The following is an 18,634-nucleotide window of genomic DNA, read 5'->3' as shown; positions in this document are numbered from 1 at the left end:
ATCACAGAAAAAAAAAAAAACGATTGAAAATTCTGGATGGAGCATATGTTCTGGAGTCGTTACCCATAATTCAGCTGATGACTGGGGGCGTGTAGGACAAGTGGATGCAGAAGGGCCACAGATGTCCGCATCATCATTTGCCTTTCAGCGCTCTCTCCCGCTGAGCGACACCCGAAAACGTAGGTGTCGCTGCACAAAAGGTCAAAAAAGAAGAAATCTGTCTAACAAGACACCACGGCAACGATCCGATAGCGGCTGCAACCCAGACCACATGGGCGGCGGGTCTTTTCAAGAAGCTGTGTGTGGCGGTGGCAGCGGTGGCCATCTTGGTCTGTAAAGGGGGTGGGGTGAGACCCTAAAAATAGAGCACTCCCAGAAATGACGGGGATTCCGCCATGCTTCACATAACTACGGGTACAGTCCATCTGAGGGGCTCATGTTGGTGGGGGGGGGTGAGATTGCTCATATTACCACCTAAGTGGCTTACTCTCATTTCCCCAAAGTCTCCCACACAGTGCAACCCTATGCTTACTATGGGTCAATGTCTCTTACGTAAAGCGACCTACAACAAAGTACAACTCCTCCTGGGAGAGAAGGCGATCGCACAAGCTGTGGAAGATCATCTCTGTTTTTTAACTTTGATCGAGTGAGACTTTGGGATATGTTTTTGAACCGAAGACCACGCGGTTAGTACATGAATTGACGTATAGGATTTCCCTGAGCCACTCAGAACACCACACAAACCTAGCCCGCTCATTTAAGAACAGAAACAGTCAGTCCGCTCATTTATGAGCAGAAACAATGTTCTTTGTTCATCTAACCCATTCGCACAGCAGGAGTTTTACAGAGAATTCAGGTTAAGTACTGCACTACAGCTGACTGGCCCACACAGTATTAGTGCCTGTGCTTCTCAGGCCATGACCCCAAACTGCCCCCTTGGCATCCCAGCATTTTCATCCAGCAGTGTAATGTTGGACATAGGGTGGTTCACTCCTTAAAAAGAACAAAGATGGTGATTCACAGGCAGCTCCAGAGACAGAGCGAGGGAAAGACGGAGACAAGGAGAGAAAGAGAGAGAGAGAGAGAGAGAGAGAGAGAGAGAGAGAGAGAGAGTCTGGTGTCCGGTGCCATCAGTACATGCCAGTTATGTAATGGCACAGTGTATCTCATCTTTGTGTCTCAGACCACATGATTTCCACCCAAAGGCCGAGATTAAGAAACACCATATTTGTCTGTGGCTGAACTGTACTGGTAAAAAAGGATACCCATCTGAATGGCAAACACAACTGTAAGCTTCACATTCAGAAAGCCCCTGTGAAGTGAGAAACATTTAAAGCTTTGTTTGACATCTGGATGGGGTACATAATGTCAGCAAAAACTTCAAAATGTTATTTTTAACACTTGAAATTGCAGAAACAGCTCTCATGACAATAGTCATGATGCAAAAAAAGATCTTCACAACAACTGTGTAGTTCTGAAACAAGACAACGCCACTGCCTTCAGAAAGGGTATGATAAAGCCAGTATAATAAGATGAATCTATCGAAGCCCAGACGTTCTGGACAGAGAAATATTCTGTACAGCACAGACTGTACTTGCACTGCTACGTTGTTATGGTCAACATCAAGAAAAGCTACACGGTTTAAGCATGCTAATTTAAGGTTTCAGAAACTGCCCACAATAACAACCTAACTACCAAGGAAAGTACTAAAAGTACTGATGCACAAAGAGCTCTTTCCAGCTCTGAGCTAAAATATTCACATCAGGCCGTGCTCAACTTGGGTGACTGGAAGAAAACGGCAGAAATCACGTGTGTGTATGCGTGCATCTGCATGTATGCGGGTGTGTGTGTGTGTGTGTGTGTGTGTATATGTGGTGCCATACATTGTGTTTAGATGTGTGTACACAGCATGTATAACATCAGCATGTGTGTGCAGTGTGTGGGTTGTGGATATGTGATGAATCTTGTTAGTGAGGACAGGTGGTTTTTTTTTTCCCCCCGGCAGAGACTGGTGAAGTGTGGTTAGGAGTGTGACATGTGCTGACACCTTCTGGATGGACACCACACTCCACACCATCCTCTGTCTAATGCATGGAAAATGTGTGCACACTTCTAACACTCTGCCCAAAAAAAATACGTTTGGGTCTCACAAATGATACCGTCTGACATTAAAGGGCCACTTCAACTTAATCTCCTTTAACCCTGATGCTGTTCTCAGATTAATTTCCTTTTGTTGGTACCGGTTCCCCTTGGGCCAGAACCAGGAATCCTGGGTAATGACTACTGGCACCTTTATAATGGGAAAGAGAAAAAAAAAAAAAAAAGTTGGTTCAGCAGTTTTAGCATGGAGTGGTGGAGTTGAACAAAAGGCTAAGTTTTGCAGAATTCTAGAGGAATCAAATCAACTGCGGGCTGCCTGAGAGTTTCCATTTTCATTCATCGCTCTCCCTCTCTCTCTCTCTCTCTCTGGGTTCTGCCAGGTTGTTTTAAACACTCTGACTACACAAGCTGGACAGCAGTTTGAACAGTAGCTATTCCAGGACAGTGGCTTTCTAGTTAGCATCCGCTGTGGCAGTGGAGGATTGTGGGTTCGATGCGCAGCTCATGCCAAAGACTTTGATACGCATTTGTTCCCTGGCAGAGCATACAGCACTCCAGAAGCAGGGGGCATGGCCTTGTTATGGGCTGGCATATTGTCCAGGGGGGATAACTGTACTACATTATCTATATGGGACCTATTATTATTATTATTATTACTATTGTTCTTGTTGTAAACAAAATAATAATCATCATCATCAAACAACAGCCATAATCCTATAAACTTCAGACAAACCTTCCTGTATGGCTCCTTAGTATTGCTGCCAGAAGGTCATAAGTTCAAATCCATAGAGAGATGGTGGTTTTCAGGGGCTTAACCCAATTTTAGTCCAGTGAAAAAACAGAAGATCCTGAACCATAAATGGCCCTGTGTCTAACTGCTAAATGACTACCTCAATATCAATGAAACAGGTAGCAAAGGTAGAGGGGCAGCAAATTAGCCTCTCATTCCCTCTCATAACACACAGGTGGCATACTGCTTTCTGAAAGGGGACATTTTGTCTCTCCTCTTGGCAAAAAATGTTTTAAATTAAACTAATCACAAGGCCACCATCCAAGCGGCAGCGAGAACTAATGTCACCATCTCTGTTGGGAACAGGGAGTGCCTCCTAGCCACTCCTATCCCCAGTCACACCCCTGAGCGACACACACACACACACACACAGGTCTCATCTCCAAACCTGGAGCATGTTTCCCTGTCTCCATAGGTACCTGGGCAAAGGTTCATATAAACAGCAGGCCACCATTCTAAGGAGGAAATAAGAATTGCAAACCCCCCCTCCACCCCCACCCCTATCTGTGCTTCTGTAGCCTGGCAAGGTACACAAAGTGCTCTCTGCATGAGCACTGCAAATGGTGAGCAGTGAAACCTTTCAGCGTTAGCATAGAGAGTAAAGGAGCCGTTGCGGAGAGAAAGTGGAGCCTGGCAGCCCAGTCTATCCTCCCCAAGGTGCATTAGGCAGGGAGCGGATTCCCGGACTCAATTATTCAGGCCCTTGCATCACGTGTGGACCGCGGCGGCATCCTGCGTGCTCGGCCCCCTCGAGGGCGACTGGCATCACTTTGATTGGCCTACGCTTCTACGGTTGCATCACATCACGGGTACGCCGTTTTTGTGTGTGGACTGTGTTTTTTTTTGTTTTGTTTTCTTTAAGGCTGGGGGTATGTTTGTGAGGGTATCATCTGTCCCCAGGACAGCATCCCCTCTCGAAATCTCACGCTGCAATTCCACTGTCCTTATCCCCCAGACAAATGAGGCTTCGGGCAGTTCAGCCAGACTTAACGTACCAACACAAATATTTATAGCTGAGTGACCCACCCTCCACCCCCAACAGTATTCTAGCTGGCAGTGACCCTCCTGGAAGACTTTACAACATCACACCAATAACAAGCTGAAATCCGCCAGTGGGACTCAAGACAACAGGCGAAGAATTACACCCGTGTCCCCTATCATTGCCAATGATGTGTGTGCCCTCTGTGGGGAACACTGCAGGTCCCCAACTGTCATCTCAAGTTATCAGCTAAAAGAAGCCTTTTTGTATAGAAGGCTTCCTGACAGGAAGGATTTGACATCTGTCGTTGGATTCCAACACGTATCCATTGGCAACAGACCAAGCAACAGAGGGATTATTTATTAATGCAAAATTATTAGCATTCTATTCATCCTCTCCCACTTTGAACTCTGGGGCTAAACAGATCTGCTACCCCTTGCTAAAACGGCCAATATGACATGTCAGTGTATTAAAGGATTTAGCTAATACAGCACAGGACATCTGGACATCTACAATGTTCTGGATCACTGTGGGCTCAATTCTGTGGAGAGAACACTTGGGATCTCAAAATGCTGCAACTAAGCCTTAGCATGAAGTATTACGACTTACAACAAATAATCACATACATCATCAGAAGATTTACTGCTGAAGAGTTATTACGTTTAGTATTATGTTTTTTCCTCTTCATGACTTCTATACATCCGCTTTCAATGAAATTCAATATTATACGAAAATAGATGAGATCATTGCAAACATATTCCAACATTTTATTTGTAAACATAATTTAATTTGTAGATTTATACGTGCAACAGTATGCAATATGTTATATATGACAAAAATATTTGCTGTTGATTATTGAGGACTGCATCTAAACATACACCGACATACCTTCTAATTTTAGTTAAAAAGTGAAGTCACTGTTTGTGACATTCTTCAAAGGCGCATCGGATAACTGTGGAAAATGTTTAGTCGGTACTTAAAGAAAGAGATAAATAATAGCTGGCTATACTTCAAGCACTGACGCAGACTGCGCCGAGGGCCACGGCGACTCGCGCAGCCCAACTGCTTCATTAGCAGCGCTTGTTTCAGAGAGCACGGAAACGTGATATCTCCAATTAGCTGCCGCGCACGCATTACCTTTTTCCTCTGGCATCGCTGTCTTAAACGGTTGCTCGATGTCAGGTCTCGGTTGCCTCGTCAATAACCCAGAGCAAGTTTGCTTTTCGTTTTAAAATCCAAGGTCTTTCTGCAGACACTCTGTGGCGTTGTACATCCTCCGACGTGTTACGCGCGGTGCTGCGCGAGAGGAAAGTGCCGTCGCACTCACGCTCGGGGCTGTAGCGGCGGAGTTCAGCTCGTCACTGGAGATACCTTAGGAATGAGCGGCGGGTCATATGACTCCGATGGCTCTCGGGTACAAGCAAGGCTCGGATATGGCTGAGCTATTGCAGCTATCTATTATAAATAGAATCTTCTAGAGACCTGAAAAAAATAACACCCCTCTCTGACATCTCTTAGGGCGTTTACCGCACCAGTCCCCGGGAGGCGCGCGCCTAAAGATGTGCGTATCATCATTTAACCGGAGAAAGCACGAGCTAAATCAGATTCCGCTCGGTTCACTCACAGCTGCGGGAACTGGAAAAAAATATAACGTGGGCAGGGTTTATGTAACTGATACAAAACGAATGGTAGATATGACACAAGTGCACAGCTTGAACTTATATAATAATATATAATATACCATATGAAAAAGGGAAGATCAGAATGAGCTAGTCACAAGCGGTTCTTACAAGAGTGTTCGTAAACTACACAAACTGCATGCACGAGGTCATAAAATGAATTAAGGTGGAATGAACAATGTTTCTGAAACTACAGAAGTTATAATATAGATGTTGAATTCATTATTAATGATAACTCCCATTACTGTCTTTGAGTTTGTGACATCCTATTATTCTTATCCTCATTTTGAAAGATTTCATTAACATTAGTTCAGTAAATGTTGAAAAACTAACATGCCTGGTAAAATACAGACATATACACACCTTTGAATACTTACCACTAAAATATATGATCATAATTCAAGTTTATTGTGCTGTATAAAGCAGTGTTGTTCATTTTGCTCACTGGCCATACTGCAGTACCCACTGATGGTCCAGAGGGTCCAGTCAGTCGTTACAAATAGCTCACATTTTATCATCTCTATTCTATTTTCAAGGTCACAATGAAGAGAACTCTCATGACGGAGGCTTGATATATGAATTACATTATGACAGCCACAAACGGCATTTATGAGCCGTGAAACTTTTCACACTTGCAAGTTCTTTTAATTAAAACACCTTCGATGGCTTCTAAAAAAGCTCAGCACTCTCTCTCTCTCTCTCTCGCTCGCCCTCTCTCTCTTTCTTTCCCCCGCTCTCATCTGCCTAGTGTTTGGACCAGGAATGAGTGAATAACCAGCGAGCCAAACCCTGCCCCCGGGCCCCAAGCCACCTGTCAGCTCAGGCAGCGCCATTGTGGCTCAGAGAGGGTCCTCCTCTGTGACCAGTTTCCATCCACCACACATGCATCCTGTCCAGTGGGAATCTTTGTACCTCAGCCTGTCTCATGCCAATCATTCCTAAAAATAGGAATAAGCTCAGGCCCAATGAGCTATCTGAGCCTGCTGCTCCAGTCATTCGTCTCTTACTATACACAGGACAGAACTACACATGCTGCAGTTTGGGGGGGGGGGGGGCAAATAACGATGCTGCAAATCAAAGGCTGTTATATAAGTTGACATTATAAAATCACAGCAGCGAAAAGGTGTTCTGGTTTTTCATTTGTGATCATCCAACTGTGGGAGAACAGTGCTGGTTAAAGCATAAAACAGCTAACTGGATGTGAAATTACTTTCAGAAAACATTAATATTGCTTACACAAGACTGTTCAAAACTCCTAGGTTTTGCCCTGCAGGTCTAGAAAGGTACCAGAGGTGCAGCTGTTGTACTTGCTATGAAAAGCAACTTTATGCTTTGGTGTTACCTGCTTGAAATGTCACAGCCTAGGAATCTCATCTGTTTCGATGTACGGAGTTTATCTCAATGTTACCCTGCTGTTAGCATCAGAGGCTGGCAATCTCAGCTGTCTACATGGAAGGGAACTTGAGTGTAAATGTTACCTGGTTGAGTGTCTGTTACAGTCTCGGGACCTTAGCTATCTGTATGTGTTGGATTTGTGTTTCAGAGATACCTGCTTTGAGTGTCTGTCATAATCTAGGAATTTCCTCTGTCCTCTCACATGCGGGGAATTTGAGTGTAGAAGTCACCTGGCTGAGTGTCTGTTGCAGTCTTGGAACCTTAGCTATCTGTATCTGTTGGATTTGTGTTTCGGAGGTACCCGCTTTGAGTGTCTGTCATAGTCTAGGGATTTCAGCAGTCCTCTCACAGTGGGTCCTATGCATCAGATCTCTGGTGATGCAGAGCGGTGACCTGCACTTCCACCCACAGAGGCTTTAGGCCTACCTACTGTGTGGGCTGCTTCCAAAATGCCTGCTTTGGTGTCACAGAAACAATAGCCAGGGAAAGAGGGTGAGGCATCAAACTTTGCAAAATCTACATACAGTATATTGTACCTGTTCAGCATTGATATGAATCATGAAATGTTTATACAGTACTTGCATATCTACTTGCATTAGTAAGGCAATTTCACTGAAGAAATACCATTTGTTATGAGGGTATTTAAGCAAAAAATTGTATCATTTCATTAAAATTAAGACAATACAGGAAGTACTGTGTATATTAACATATATCACATGTTGAACTGCTTGTGGTAAACACCGTAGTTCATATTCAAAGTTATGACAGGCTATCCTGCAATCATGCCTGGATTAGTAAAAAAAAAAAAAACATTTAAACATGATGATATGAGCCAGGAGAATATTTATTCTTCTGCTCAACTGCTGATCTTGGTTTTTATAGCAAAAGCAGCAGGAGGAAAGTATCTCAATAAGTTACAGTACAGAGATGTTTTATGTGCAAAGCCTGGCACGGTATACATAAAACTAGTCATCAGATGATGGAATCGTATATGGCCAGGCATTTGTAACAAAGTATGTGTCAGTATTAATAACATCTTCTGATATGGCAAGTGAGTGATACTGGGCAAGTGTCTGGCCCTGTAAGAAAGTTCATTATTGTGTCCAGCTGCTGTAAATATGATGGAACACAGACGTGAAACTGATTACATGCATCACACACATTACTGATATTTTGCTTAGCAGACACTCTTATTCAGACCAATTTACATATCTTACATAGATTACACTGCCCCAAGTTACACGCACTACAACCCTGAACAGCCAAAGGAACCCAGCGTATTCCCCCTCCTAAAACAATGGCCCCCCTCAACGGTCAAACAAACAGGCGAAAGTGACAACGTACAAAAGATCTCCACATTTAGAGGGCTCACATTCACCAACATGGAGAGCTCTTAAAGACAATGTGACCTCAGCGGTATATTCCTAAGCATTCCATTGGCTGGTCCTTACTTTTGCACAGATGCAGCAGCCATGTGCCGGCCAGAGTGGTCTCACACCATTCTGCATACCGTGGCATGAAGCACCTGCTCAGACAACTATGCCTCCTGGACTGGACACTATTCCATCAGTGGGCCATTAACACCTACTGATCGATGCTAAGGGTCGATTTTATTGGTTTTTAGAAAGGCTCGGCGGGGAACTGACCCCACGTTATCCCAGTGTCTAGACGGACGTTCTGACATCAAAGCTGCTCATCGAGTCACCAAGTCCAGTGTAATATGCCACGCCATGTCTCCATTAACTCAAAGTAGTTGTTCGCTCTCTAGTCTTAAATTAAACCTCCAACTGACAGAAAGCCATTTTTCTAACATCATTTTTGCCTCATGTTATTGGAAGCATAAATACAAGCCTGACTGAAAGCCCCTCCATATGGACTCAATCAAACCATGATGCAAAAACCTCTCTTGTGGCTGTGTCTGCTGCAGTGCTGGCATAGTTGGGGCTCTGATTTTTGGGTAATTTTCTTCAAAACACTTCAGTTGCTCACATATCGACTGAGTTATCTACATTATCACATAGATTAATTATAAGCAAGACCTTACTGAACTGAATTACATATTAGTTTCATTTACTATACCAAGATGAGCACTAACCCCTAACAAAGGGGGCGGGAGGGGATATGGAATCCTAATTCAGAATGACAGCATTACCATGACAACACAAGGCTGAGAATCTGTGTGTCGTTTCACGGTGACAGCACTTTTTTCCCTGTTTTCAGTTTTTAGATGTTTAGGCCTCACAGATGAAATATGCTGATGTAAACAAAGAGCTGATGCCACAAGAAAAATTCTACATTCTCCGCTTACACATTTCACACAGAGAAATAAAGGAGCTTCTTCAGATTTGTGGCCTCCATGGTACGGTGCTGTCGCTGTAATCCATCTTTCTGAGGCTCACTTTTTAGCAACGAACTACTGGGCGCTTTTAATGTTTCAGATCCGTGCTGAAGTTACAGATGATTCATGGGAGTGAATCTGAGGAGAGGAAGAAAGGCCGAGGCTCTGGAATATGAGGAAGGCTGGTAAGCGTATGGATTATGTGGAGCACTGGTTTGGAGACACAGCTGGGGTCACTGTGACACTGTTATTATGCCCATCAGCCAAAGGCTTCACTTGCAGCGTCCCAGTAAAATACATTTCAGGAGAACAAAATCAGATTTTTTTTTTCCAATGTTTTTTTTTTTCAATGGCTCATCTTTATGTTTTAAGTAATCTGTCACAATTTTACAGTGAAAAGAACAAAAAGTTCTAAAGAAGCAGGAATTAGCAGCATTTCACACCCACACCCCCTCCAAAAAAAACTTCAGTTCCATGGCTGCCCTCCTCTTTATCCACTTTACTGAGAGCTGGATGGAAAAAAAACAAGCAAATGTTTTGTGCGGATCACAGCACTAAACTGTCCAACATGAGTGGCGCCCATCAGAGCACTGTCCACCCCATGGGTCTTAGCGATGGGGTCAAACACTCTCACGTGCTCTGACAGACAGAGATAGGACAGAACAATGGCATCATGCAGTGAGGACCCAGATGCCCCCAGATCTTTCACAACTCCATAGATACAGGCAAAACGGGCCACGATTTGATGAAAGGCCCGTGCTTTATCTTTATACTTCCTGACGTTCTCAAATTTGGCCGTGTTTGCACTGTGAGGGATCAAGCCAAAGGGCAGTGGCTATGAAAAAAAGAATTCTGAGGAAGAGGCAGAGAATTTCCTTCCCTGTTAGAGAGTGGCATGAGCTTATGCCTGGAGGACAGGTGAAGAGGGGGAATAAGTGATCAAAAGTGAAGCAGCTTATCTCCTGAAAGTTGGAGCTAGGTTTAACAGAGAGTTAAGCACTACCTGACCTAAAAATTTATACTTTTCATATCAGCATTCCAGGGGAGGAATGAATATTCCACTTTTCTGAAAATTTCGCAACTCTTTCTTGCTCTGTTTTTCAGAAGCATTTTGAGCATACAAAATTCATCCTCACCCCAATGCTGGATTTTTTTGCAAAAGCTGCCAAGTTACATCCGTAACATTTATTAACACCATGTATTATATCCAAATAGGCAAGGATAAACTTGTATATGACTGCCATTAGGAGCATTTTTGAAAATATCTGGTGATAAAAGAAGGTGGTACCATACCCAAAACGGGACACAAGTGTTGTTCTAACACTTTTGGCTCAAGTATGAGCACAAGACTCAGCACATTTTGCAAAAAAACAAAGAAATGGAAAAAAACGATAACTAATTAAGCTAACGTCAGCAATCCACCTCTGCTGATTTTATGAAAGGCCTAAACATTGATGAGCGGCAGCCATGTTGTAAATGTCTTTTCCATTTTCTAAATTGCCATAAGACTGAGATTGAGCTTGGGCTCTTAATGGCTTGGCCTTCGCTGGTCAGGAAGGTACAACAGAGTGAGTTAATACTCCAGCTTCATACTCCATATTCATCCATGTCTCATTAATATTGCCGCCAATACATTTGATTGCCAGCCTGTTTTCAGGATGAAATAGGCTGCTGTATTTCCTCACAGGTTAGTCAAAACATCCATCCTTCTTTTGTAGATGAAATAATGCTGGATCAGGTCTTGCCCTCCAAGAGTAAATTGCTTGGCATTTAACTTCACTAGTGAACACTGGGTTCAGTTATCAGTCTTAAAATTCTGATTACTTTCATTTTCTCATTATATTACAAATCTTGCATTCACTTCACGTCTTTCCAGATTTTCAAGTTAATTGAAGGTAATTCCTCTTCAAACATTACTATTATTACTTTTCATTACCTAAAGCTAAATCAGTTGTTTGAGTTGAATGATAATCAATCAGCAGATCCATTTCAAAATACCAATTTAAAATTGTTATATTAAAATTCAAGGTGTGATTTGTCCTCATAGGTTCTCGGTGACATTTGTGTTTGGTTTGCATTTATTAGGAACATAGCTGCATTAACTTGAGTGTGCATCTCATCAAGTGGCTGTCGTTATTTCACTGGCATCCTTCAGCTGTTGGCATAACAGCACTAAATCATTAAATGTGCTCAATGCTAAATGTACAAAGAAAATATTACTAATAGCAATGTGGACATAAAACAAAAAACTGGGCAATTCATCTGACGCAAGTCCTCTTCATGAAGGGAAATGACATCACAGTTTTTACGCCAGGGGTGGAGTCCACCCAAACTCCTCCGTCATCCTCCTCTGAGTCCATCTCTTCCTCTGTCCCATTTTTCCCTGATGCTGCATATCTATTCATGTCCAGTCCCAGTGCTCCCTAATATGACACCTCTCTGAGTGAGATAGCTGTCCTGGACCAGTGGGGAGCAGAGAGCTCTCGCCTGGGGGCTCTGGGGCCTCAGAGACCGCCCTATCATCCTCCTCCTGCCAGTGAGCCCGCAGTCGGACAGCTCCATTTCACTGCAGATTACTGTCCTTCTACAGGACACACAAGTATTACTAAATTCTACATACCCAAATGGGGGCGCACGCATCCGCTATGTCCACAAACACAAATCAGAAAGCGCATTTCATTTTAACATTTAAAAAAAGACATGTCGTGGAGGGGTAGGTACTCCAGGCACTTTTTTACCCCCCCCCCCCCCCCCCCCCACCACCACTTCCTTGGATAACAAACTGAAAATGAATCAAGTCCTCCTTCACTTTGAAAAGAACAAGAACAGGTTCACTCAGCATTTACAAGCCTAATGCCCTTCACCGGCAGATTAAAAATGGAACAAGATGTACCACTACACGTTATGGAAGACAGCGCTCGTTCCCAAATGGAGATTCTGGCACTGACCTCTGCATGAATAGTAATGATAGTCCGGGCTCTTGGGGGTGCTGTGTGTGTGTATAGTGGTGGTTCAGGCAATGGACATAGGAGCGGAAGGTTGCGAGTTTGAACCCCAGTAGGAATACTATTGTAATCTTAAGCTTCACTGAAACCACACCAACATAGCACATAAAAAAGGACAAATAATACCCATGATATCCTCTGTGAGGGAATGTAATGGGGTAATGGAGCATTATACACTAGGGGCAACAGTACTGTTTCGCCCTTACAATAGTACAGTCAAATGTTCTAGCCTGTTCTGGGTTTGGTTCATTTGTTTATTTAAACAAATGCAGGGGTTGTTTTCCCCCTTTGTGTAAAGGTGCTGATGTGACCTTTACAATGAGACGGGGAACGACAGATTAAAACTGAGTGATGCAAAGCAGTTGACATGAGAGCTCTACGTACTCACAGCCTTTCTGTGATGGTTTAGATAGGCTGTGATGTTTCAGCTATGTGGCGGTGGGCGAGCACTCGCTGGCAGGTCCAAGCCATTAATGAGGGGCTGCATTTTCATGTTACGATGTTTTGTGTCACACTGAGCGCCGCAGAAGCGGTGCCACAAAGCGGCCCTAATTAAACCCTCACCGTTAAGTTGCCCTCCTTTTTCTCCTGCAGTCCCAGCGGTCTGCACTGTCCTGGCTTTTTCCAGAACATCACAGCAATGTCGAAAGAACAGTAGAGGCGCGGGAGTCTTCCCACCTACAGCAGACATGTGTAGGAGGGATTGGTTGTGCTTGGACACCTTCAGCTTTTATGCGCTTGTTCTCTTTGAGAACATTGCAGTCTTCACGCAGACAGCTGCCGCGGCCCCGCTTCGGCTCCCATCTCGACGCACCGGCTGCTGGGGGCGCGGGGACGAGAGGAGCTGAACCAGCAGCAACGCACAGCTCCGCAGCTCCTGCTAAACAGACGGCACGCGGCCGTCGCCACGGCCACCATCTTGACCTACTTTGCCTGTGCGTTAACCGTGAGGAGGCGGCCCGCAGCCACAAAGAGGCAGACACAATGGGAGCAAGCCCGCGCCGCCGTGTCTCCGAAGCAGAGAACCCAAGACCCCCTGATGAGCGTTGCATCACGTCTGACATTCTCACTTCAGATCTGTTAAGCTGTTCTAAGGGCTTTTCCGCCATAGAGAAAAAGGCCCGTATTAGGGCTGAAAGCCAGCTCTCAGCATTAATTCTTATGCCATGCCTGACTGTCAAGGCACTTCACAAAATTGACTATTCTCCTTATCTAATTCAGATTCCCTAAGAATTAGCCGGCTGAGCACTTCAAAGCACGGAAAAGATGGCCTGCTTTTAGGTCTTATTAGTATTATTTTTCACCCTCTTTAATGTTACAAGGAGCCAGCTGTAGGGAGCGAATGGTAATTCCTTTAACTTGTTCATTCTAAGTGGCTTGAGAATGAGACGAGACGAGACAATGCTGACGCAGAGCTTCACTCTCGTCCCTTCAGTTTAAATTGAGAAGTTGCCATACTGCAAGGCCCGCTCGTCCTTCCAGTTGAATGCTGAACACAGCTCCTCCTCTATGCCTGACTCAACACAGTTTTTTCTACCCCTGACAAAACATAGCACCCCACTGTTTCTCTCACTGAACACAGCCCCCCCCCCCCAAATTTCACACTGAACACATCTCCTCCCTGAATTTCACACTGAACACATCTCCTCCCTGAATTTCACACTGAACACATCTCCTCCCTGAATTTCACAGTGAACACAGTTCCTCCCTGAATTTCACACTGAACACAGCTCCTCCCTGCAGCTCTCACTGAGCCCAGCTCGGCCCAGCATCTCTTGCTGATCGTGACTCTTCCCCCCACACAAACCCACCGCAGGAGCGTAGGACCTGAGGCAGAGCGGCCTCTTCACAGCACTCAGAAGCAGCTGCGGTCTCGCTCCATGCTGCGGACCAATGGGAATACAGCTGCCACGGGTGGACAGGCAGGGTGCTGCACCATGGTTATACAGTAAGGGTTCTATGGACATACAGACAACTAGGTTGTGTGTACATACACATATGTGCATGTACATCTGCATGTGAATGCAGTAATGAATTACTGATTACACGTAACACATCGTCAGGTATAACCCGAGAGTCCTCTGTGAGGAGTACAGCCAGCTCCCTGGTGACCCTCGGCCTCAGTAAAGAGTAGGCCTGGTTCTTTCTGTTCCCATTTAAAAGGCTCCCCATCAAACAGACAGAGGAAAAATATAACATCTGCGGATGTGGAAAACAGTAAAGTGTGATATATGGGCGGCTCTGGGTGTCTGTTTCTCTCTGCGCCACCGTGAAACACAGAGTGTCCTTGCAGCAGAGACACCTCCACTTCCATAACTCAATCTCCAAGCTGCTAAGGAAATGAGAAAACGGTAAACAGCACCTACCGTTAACTGCAGCGTGACCGGCCATTTCACACAAGGACTCAAAAATCCTCAGGCCATGTTTGTCTGATTTCCTCAGCACAGACACAGCCACCAGGCTCTGGACGCATTCTGACACAAGACTGTGACATTCCCCATCCAGACTGACGCAAAGTCCCAAACAACCATGACGCCAGACAGTAAAAAACACCTTGCTGATCAAGGCTTGCTGTATCAGTCAAACTTATTCCTTCTAACATTTGGTTAAAATTCAAAGGCTGCTTTGACCTATCATTTGATAATAGTACAATTACCTTTTTTTCACATTTCAGTTGAATAAAAAGCGACCCGTCTGCTTTTAGACGCTTAAGGCAAAGTTTTGACTTAATCAGGCCTACTGAGGCCTGCAGAGAGTGAGACCGTTCAAATTAAATATCCATCTGTTACGCAGCTGTAATTTGACAGAGACAGCGCTGTGTGGCTATGATAACAACGCAGTTTAGACCTGCCATATTCTTGCCACTGCCACGGACATCAAACACAGAGCTGCAAAAACTGATTGGACGCATCAGGAATGAAGCCGGCGTTTGCTGTTATTTATGGAAATGTGTAAAAATGGAATATGGAGCACCTTTCCCTCCGAGGATTGCGGGATTTGTTTGCTGATTGAACATGAAAACTGAAACTCGAGATCAACTGTAGTACTCATTTAGACCTGTGGAAATGATATTTCATAACACGCCCTGTCTCGACTGCGTAATTCGGTTTCACCCTCGGTCAGGATCTTAAAATTCTACTTGATGTAATATACATTACACAGAAACATTCTGATGCGGAGTAGTCATTAATGTGCTGTCTAAAATAATACAACCATACCAATCACTGAAAAGGGAATTTTCAGTGAGGAAATGTTCACAGTTTTCATAAACAACTGCTGCAGGAAGTAGGAAAGTGTCGGGTCAATAAGTGAAGCAAAAAAACAGAACAGGGTTAATGAGTATAGAGAGGAAAAACATGGACCCATCAGGACCAATGGACTTCATGGCTTCTATCAGCTGTTCGTGTTCCGGTTGCATGCGCTCCAATAAGGAAGTAATGGCCCAGGAAAGTTTTCAACGTGAAAGATGCTTTTTTTTTTTTGCTTGACTGGTCAAATAGCCCACTCAGACAAAATGAAGTGTCTGTGGTAAAGAGACATACTCAAATGCTAATAATACGATAACACAAATCAGAGGGTTCACTGACAGCGGTGATAAATATGCAAATGAATCTTGTGATACTTCTGCAGCGCCAAACCACTGTAACTGCTTTGCACTGTACTCTCCCACACTGTAATACTGAGGGGATCACATCCAATGTTGATACTACGTCATAACTCGCCCCGTATGCCTGGTTTTGTCCTCAGCTAACGAATGAAATGTTCACACCATTTCTGCTATCCAGCTCCCACAGTATGACAGTATAATTTCTCAGACTGTGTTTTCCATTAGCCGAGTTATAGTAACAGCACGACACAGTTTAGAAAGGACATGCTGCAACTGTTTAGTGGACCAGTAGTCAACGGCAGTTTATTTAAAGAGTTACACAAACACACAAACAAACACACACACACACACACACACACACACACACCAGTCATGAGCATCAGCAGCCATGCTAGGTCAGCTCCCGGGTTCTTCCCCACAGGGAAACCTTAATGAAGAAACCCCTGTTTTACGGGGAAGTGGCGGTAACTGGCTTAACTTGGGAAAATTTGCCTCGGATGAAACAGACAAAGAAGGCGCTCATCTAAAAACAGAAACACATACACACTACCCCTCTCCCTCTCCCCCTCTCTCTCTCTTGTCTCTCGTCTCTCTCTCCACCCCTCCCCCCTCCAGGCAGTTGGCACAGGGGTGGGTTTCAGCGTGCTTCTTTTCCTCTTTCTGGCGTAATTCTTTGCCGTACAACAATGTGATGGCATGGCCCGGTTCCAGAAAGCACACACCGCCGAGCAGAGACGCGGGCACACTTGACCGTGAGCAGAGGACAGAGCCCTGGCTGACTGAGAGGGGGAGGGGGGGGCAGTGAGAAATCACCCCAGGGGCTGCGCGGTGTGGCTGTCCAAACAGAAACCTGATATCACTGCTATGCCACGTGCCTTTGGTCTGAGGTGTGAGCAGGTTGCCCCTGCCGCTGTCTGACGAGGGGACGAGGCGAGGATGGGCGAGGCACACTGTCACATCTCCGAAGTGACGGGTGACACAGGTGAGACAGTCCTCAACGAGACAGGTGTCATGTGGACGGATTTTCCTCATTCACATTCACACATTCAGAGGCAAAATGGCACAATGGGATACAGAAGACAGGAGTAGGTGTGAAAGCTAAAGTAAATAGCATCCGGCTCCACCCCTCTAGCTGGACCTTTCAGGACAGCTAGATGAGGTACTCTCTTGTGGCCTGTTAGTGGATTCTCCAAAGGTCTGTTGGGATTTCCATTACCTGCAAAGGCATACTTTCCTCACCTGCATGTCAGCAATTGTCTTATCGCCGGGGGAAGTTTAACAGTAGATGCTGCTAAGAATGCCCTGGTGAGCCATAAGCTAACACCTGAACTGACCGTGCCGTTTCTTCCTGATTCACACGTTGCCTGTCAGATCACTGGAGTCTTACGTACGCGCACTTTCCAAGATCTGCGAAAGAGAGAAGGTAGCATGCAACACAGCAGAGTGTCTCCACTCAATCTGGTTGATGCTGCGCGTGCTCTGTGCTTGGTAGCACTGTGTGTGTGTGTGTGTGTGTGTGTGTGTGCGTGTGTGCGTGCGTGCGTCCGTGCGTGCGTGTGGGCACGTGTGACGCCTGTCAGCAGGTGGACATGCAGAGGCCATGCAGAGCCTGAGGGCTCAGCACGCCACAGGTCTCCTGGCCCCTGCAGCACTGCATGCTGGGTAATCACATGGCACTCCAGCAGCTGGAGGCGGAGAGCATGGCTGAAGGTTACAGGTACATATAAGACTGTTTCTAACAAATGCACAGCTGAGTGGTACCAGGTAAAAGAAGACCATAGAGCAGTGGTGTCACCCAAAGCAGAGTTTCAATCTGAGGTGACACCATGGGAAAGATGAATGGCTACAGGACAAAATTCCATAAAAATAGTTCTAATGATTTCAATAAGTCTAAAATGTAATGTGTATCAGCTTAGACATTGTAAATAGACACAAACTGCAAAGTTGCAGACGACATGCAATCCACAGCATATTATGGGTGCAACCAATGCGAACAAACCGTACAATATTCTGTATTCCAGTTATGCTGTTCTCATAACACAGACAAACTCTCACAGCTCCATGCCATAAAGAATTCAGAGAAAAGTCTGTGAGACAGTACACATGATTTAACAAAATATGGAAATGAAAATAAGATTACTTGCGCATGAGATACTGCATCACATTTTTGTTATAAAAAAGAACAAAACTTGTTCCTAAAGCTATCAACCTGAGATATGCTTTCTGACAGCTTGGAGTGGTTTAAGCAGTAAGTGGTTCTACTATATTTTACAAGACCTGCCGCTAGGCATCTCAGATGGCTGCATCTTTGATTATGACATAAAAGGAATAACTAAAAATTCCAGCTTCTTGCTGTCACTGAGATGCGGAGGCTATCTTTTAAGGCTCAATCTTACAGGAAGACACACCCACACATTTCGGTCTCTCTCTCATCCTGTCATCTGCAGACACACCCACTACATTAGTGGCTAATCTATGATTCATGTGTCCATTACCCGGATGACCTCTGTGCTGCAGCTGGATTACTGCTCTCACGGTCCTGATGTTACAGCATACCTCTAGGTGTAAAGAGCCGTCAAGCTTAATGTTTCCTCACCAAAAATAAACGCATCCATAATGCAGAGAGGTTTCCGCAGCTATAGGCAGTCTTCCAAACGTACAGTGCCACGTGTTAGGACCTGTGCTACAAACTGTCAGTCAGACACATACTGCACATTTACGCCATTGTTATAAACATTCTG

The 18,634-nt window shown here is 44.8% G+C and overlaps 1 protein-coding gene across 10 annotated transcripts in view; it reads right to left on the bottom strand.

Annotated features, from left to right (window-relative positions):
• Positions 1–18,634, bottom strand: part of ablim2 (actin binding LIM protein family, member 2) — a 75,759-nt gene that overhangs the window by 52,582 nt on the left and 4,543 nt on the right. For 2 of the 10 annotated variants that reach the window (XM_036551407.1, XM_036551411.1), the window contains exon 1: positions 5,007–5,465. The exons of 1 other annotated variant lie outside the window; for it this stretch is intronic. In XM_036551407.1, coding sequence (XP_036407300.1) covers positions 5,007–5,022 — 16 coding nt within the window. In that variant the 5' untranslated portion in view covers positions 5,023–5,465. Of the gene's footprint in view, positions 1–5,006; positions 5,470–18,634 lie in introns of those variants that run through there. 7 more of the 10 variants (XM_036551403.1, XM_036551405.1, XM_036551406.1 and 4 more) reach the window with 5 other exon arrangements.

This window comes from Megalops cyprinoides, chromosome 18 (genome assembly GCF_013368585.1).
Source record: "Megalops cyprinoides isolate fMegCyp1 chromosome 18, fMegCyp1.pri, whole genome shotgun sequence".
NCBI lineage: Eukaryota > Metazoa > Chordata > Actinopteri > Elopiformes > Megalopidae > Megalops > Megalops cyprinoides.
The sequence above is the reverse complement of the archived record's forward strand: the minus strand, read 5'-3'. Positions and strand labels throughout refer to the sequence as shown.